The 4734-nt window shown below is 41.5% G+C and overlaps 1 protein-coding gene across 1 annotated transcript; it reads right to left on the minus strand.

The window, feature by feature from the left end:
* Positions 1 to 345: 345 nt before the first annotated feature.
* On the minus strand, positions 346 to 4062 carry LOC6571017. The gene is made up of 8 exons (XM_001997187.3): positions 3990 to 4062; positions 2630 to 3934; positions 2065 to 2513; positions 1674 to 2005; positions 1099 to 1615; positions 757 to 1029; positions 551 to 700; positions 346 to 480 (listed from the first exon to the last, which is right to left on the minus strand). Exons 1-8 carry the CDS (start codon positions 4021 to 4023, stop codon positions 379 to 381), a joined length of 3162 nt encoding a protein of 1053 aa, XP_001997223.2. The 5' UTR covers positions 4024 to 4062; the 3' UTR covers positions 346 to 378.
* Between the last annotated feature and the right edge of the window lie 672 nt (positions 4063 to 4734).

The following is a 4734-nucleotide window of genomic DNA, read 5'->3' on the forward strand; positions in this document are numbered from 1 at the left end:
AGTCAACTTGTTGAAGTGTTTACTGTTTGAAATCCCGCCGCGCTGCTATCCAAATACATAAAACATTTGCCAAATAAGCCTTTCAGTGCAAACATATACACATCTGAGAGTACTCATCAACCTTTTCCGAACTGCCGTCCATATAAAAGTCATATTGCCGCTTGTCCTAACATTATACATATGTTTGTATATACTTTTGAATAAATTATAAAATGAGTTACGAGAAAAGCGAATCGTTAAGCGTCGTAAGCGTTATCTTAGCATCAGCATCTGACAGGGACAGACTGTCCCGTAAACTCATATAATTTGTACATACATATTTATTCTGAATTCTATAATTGAAACGTTACACAAAACTCTTAATAATATTATATATTTTTATTTTAGCTTGCAATCATCTTCCACCAATAAGCTGACATTGGAATATTTGATCTTTTCAAGCTCAATATAGATGCGATTGTTCAGAGGTATTTCTGGATGCTGTGAATGTTTAAGTTACAAGCTTAAATTCTATTGGTTATTCAAAAAAATATATATTTTAAAAACCTACCATTTTGGCTATTTTCCAACAGTTCAAAGCAGTCTTATTGCGACCCAATCGCAAATTAATTGTGGCTAAGTATCCCCAGGGATCGGGAAGAAATGTATTAACTTCTGTGCTGCGAGCCAGATATTCAATGGCCTCCTCAAGCCTGTTCAGCTGAAACTTAGATATTGCAAATAATATTTAGAAAGGTTCACCTTCATAGTACTTACATAGTACAGTGCTAAGCCCATGCCATAATTAGACAAAAAATTCACCTCACTTTTGGCAGAGGGTACACACAATTCAAAGGCCCGTTTAGACAGCTCGTAATCGCCACTTTCGAAACTCAAGCGACCCAGTCGCATAAGGCTTGTGTGGAAAATGGCTAGGGCTACTGTATCGGTAATACCTATGCTCATCAGATCTTTAAAGTACCTGATGGCGTCATCGTAGCGACGACGAGAGTATTCCACGCTGCCATTGACATGAGCTTGATAGTATCGCTGCCATCAGAGGATTAATTCTATCCAAATTACAAGAAAAAGAAACTCAAGGACTATTATTCTACTCACCATCATTTTTTCGCGAACGCTGTTGCCTGTGGGAAATTTGCGCACTTTAAAACTCTCACCAATTTCACCCTGCAACATCTTTAATATGGTCTTAATCAAATACGATTCAACTAAAGAGAATTTAGGAGATATTTCATCGAATACTATCTCTGCAAATTTGTGGGCGCCCAGCTGTGCAAACATCTTGAAAGTAGCATAAAACTTAACGGTTTCAATGCTTTTGTCGATTAGGTCGAAGTCCTGCGGCAGAAAAGTTTCGAACATTGAGCGGGGAATCAGTGGCATTGTTTTGCCCGGTACATCGTACAGATTCTCGTACCTCCAGCGTGTAAACTCCATTCCGGGCAAGTAGTTATTATTCTTATACAAACAATACAATAGAATCCAAGTTTCACGTTCTAAATTGTTGTTGCTGCTGAAATTACGCAGCTGTTCAATCATATTGCTATATGCGACGCCTGGCAACTCCTCCGTTTTCAATTGCATCATGTAGTCAATATAAAGTTTTAAAAGAGACCTGTGAGGAGATAATATATAAATATATTTCTATGGCTTTTGCTAACACCCATACACACACAAAGTATTCGGCCTGCCAATTCCTCTCACTCTGATTTAGCAAGTAATTAGAGGCCTGTTCAAAATTTAGACTCTCGACGGCATTGAGAAAAGTATAAAAATTGAGTAACATTTTATTTGTGCAGTCAGCCTTGATATTGGCGAACAGATGCTTGGCCTGGACACAGTCGCCAATAATACACATTTTGCGATACTCTTCAAAGAGAAGTCTGATGCGCTCCTGATCATTGTCGTGGTGAAGAACACACTGGCTGAGTCCATCCCAACTGCAGTCCATCAGCAGGCCCTCAATACGCTCCATCAGCTCCTTGTGCATGTGTGTGAGCATCTCCTAGAAATGAGGAAACCGTCACGTTTGGGTATCCAAAGTCCCACCACATAGATACCTACCCGAAACTCAATATTGGTCTTGGTCGGCATGCGTATATTGAAATCGCAGCCACAGATGTTAATCAGCAGATTTCGGAGGTTGCCCAAATTGCAGCAGAAGTAATTTCGCTTACTCTCAATGGTGCTTACATCATTCTTAATGATGAAACTAATCACCCCCTTAATGAACTCATCAAAGTTACGATACAGTTCCCTTGGAATGTCGCAGGAGTTGACTTGCTCGTTCAGCATATCCATCGTCCTGCAGCGACGCAAAGTGGAGACCTTTAAATGATTCTCGTTGTAGGCATCCAGCGACTCGTTGCGCTGTGTCAGCGGTTGAAAGAAACACAGATTCAGAATGGCAAACATCGGCTTATCCGGTGGAGGAGATAAGTCCGACAATCTGAAAGACTTCCTTGTCTTTCTGTTCACGGATGAGAGCACACTGGCAAAGCGGCACCCGTTTACTGAGCAGTATATGCAAATGTATTTTAAAGTAATTGTGGAAACTCGACAAAATTGCGAAAATTTAAATCTTTACTAGCATCATTTTGAGCCTTTCGATATACAATTAATAGCTTACCATCGGGATAGCCAAAGACGCTTGGATTAATAATGCCCTCGTACAAAACATTAGTTGGAATTTCATCGTAGAGTTGAAGAAGGAGCTCATAATCATTGTGCACCACTGCAGCCTCGAGTATGTGACGCAATTCGGCGGTAAGAACGTATCGATGCAGCGAGTTATTGATCAGAGCCTTGTCTACCAAAGGATCAATTTCATCCAACTTGAAATCGACGATCGGCGTCTTCAGCAGGCGACGGAACAGCTGATTCACCTGGATGCGCAAATTGGTTTCCATTTGAATGTTGGCGATGCCAAGTGGCTCCCTGCCAAGCAAGTCTCGCTTGATATTCTCCCAGACAATGATGCGATTCTGTTCGTTGATGACTTTGGAGCCAAAGCGGTAGAAAGTGCACAGGGGCAGCACTTGATAGTCTAAATTTAGATTCGGCCTTGTGGCGCGTATGGAAAGACTCATGCCCAGATGGTCAGCGCGCTCATGCAGCTCCCCGGTGGCATTGTAAATGGACTCGAGCGTGATAAAGACCAGATTGGTAAAGTGCAACTTCTTGAGTATGGGCAGTATGGAGTACATGTGCCATTCGCTGGTGGGCGAACTCTTTTGGCTGGTGGCCGTCTCCAGCGTGTGATCGTACTCCGGATACAACATAATCGGTATGCTGCTCATGAAGCGTTTTGTTTGGAAAAGTTGCAGCAAATCACAATGACCTCGAGATAGAAACTCTACACTTTCATCAATAAAGTCCTCATCCTCCTCATTCTCGCCCATATAATCATCGGCAGCTGAGATGTCTGGCCCAGTGGATGTATTGCCATCCAGAATTGCCTTAGCCTTTTTCTCTGCACCCATTTGAAAACTTGACGCCTCTGATTTTAGTTTGGCCACTTTGACGAGTTGACCCTTACGATGGCGTGGGATGCGCTGATATAGTGTGACGACCAGTGGATTATCACTGAACGTGTTAATTTCATCGATATTGTCCTGAATGATGCCCAGCGCAAATGCTGGCTTCTCCATTTCGAACTCATTCTGATAGATCACCGTCTCTGTGGTGTAGTGCTCCGACATCCTCTGTAGCGTGTTCTTCGCATGGTGCAGGTGCAGCTCCAGCGGATATGATGCAACCGGCAAGTTTGAAATGTTCTTTAGCTGCATATAGAGGAATACCCGTTGTGTTATATGCTTCGGCACCGGCAGACCGGCTCCAGTTTTTGGCTTTTTGGTCAGCGAACCCGTGGAGCGTTTCGACCTGTTATTCTTCTTCTGCGAGCCACGCCGTTCTGCTCTTGTTTTGCCATTGACTTATCGATTGAAGAGATTTAGGTTGGTAATAGATTGTTACAGAACAATACTTACAGTCCGTTGTATCGAGTTTAGTTGGTAACGACATTTTCGATGTTTATTACAATAAAATATAATTTTTGTATTAAATAATGATTTAAAAATCATCGTCTAAACGAAAATAAGTCCACTTTTAATATAAAATAGACTAAATCAAAAATAATAGACTTTCGCAAGGGTTCTGGCAGCAACCAGAAATTGTGGTGAATTTGGGTTTCAAGTGGCTGCAATTTCGCGATCTGCGTAATGAAAATTAAATATGAAAACTTGCTTTCAACTACTTGCATCAGCATGAATATGCCCAGGAGGAGTGTGGGTATGTGTGTGTGTTTGTGTGTGTGTGTATGTGTGTGTGTATGAGTACAACGTGTGTTTAAGTATATTACATAAGGTCGGCTCGTCCTCTCGTCGAGCACGCACTTGTCAAAAATGTAACCACAAAACAGCAACATCAAGAGCAGGTACAACAGCATCAACAGCAACAACAACCAATGCGACAATGCATTTTGGCCAAGGCCAAACCAACAGCAGTGACACTAACAGCAACATCAACAACACCAACACCAACACTAACAAAACAGCAAGCGAGACACGTACTTGAACCCTTTTGCCCAACACTCAACTCACGACTGGTGTGTGTCGTTGTAGTTGTCATCATTGCAACATGTAAAGTATCATTATTATTTAATAGAGTTTGTCACTTTGCGACAAATACAAATCACTTAAATGAATAATATTAAATGAAATAATGTACCATTAT

The sequence above is a fragment of the Drosophila grimshawi genome, unplaced genomic scaffold (genome assembly GCF_018153295.1).
Source record: "Drosophila grimshawi isolate 15287-2541.00 unplaced genomic scaffold, ASM1815329v1 contig_1377, whole genome shotgun sequence".
Lineage (NCBI taxonomy): Eukaryota > Metazoa > Arthropoda > Insecta > Diptera > Drosophilidae > Drosophila > Drosophila grimshawi.

Excerpts from the sequence above, each read along its gene's own strand:
- LOC6571017 (XM_001997187.3), bottom strand. The coding sequence starts at position 4,023 with ATGTCGTTACCAACTAAACTCGATACAACGGACT. Across the intron at positions 3,935-3,989 it reads TAAACTCGATACAACGGACT|TCAATGGCAAAACAAGAGCA; the intron begins GTAAGTATTGTT and ends TCAATCGATAAG. Across the intron at positions 701-756 it reads TGGGCTTAGCACTGTACTAT|CTGAACAGGCTTGAGGAGGC; the intron begins GTAAGTACTATG and ends TCTAAGTTTCAG.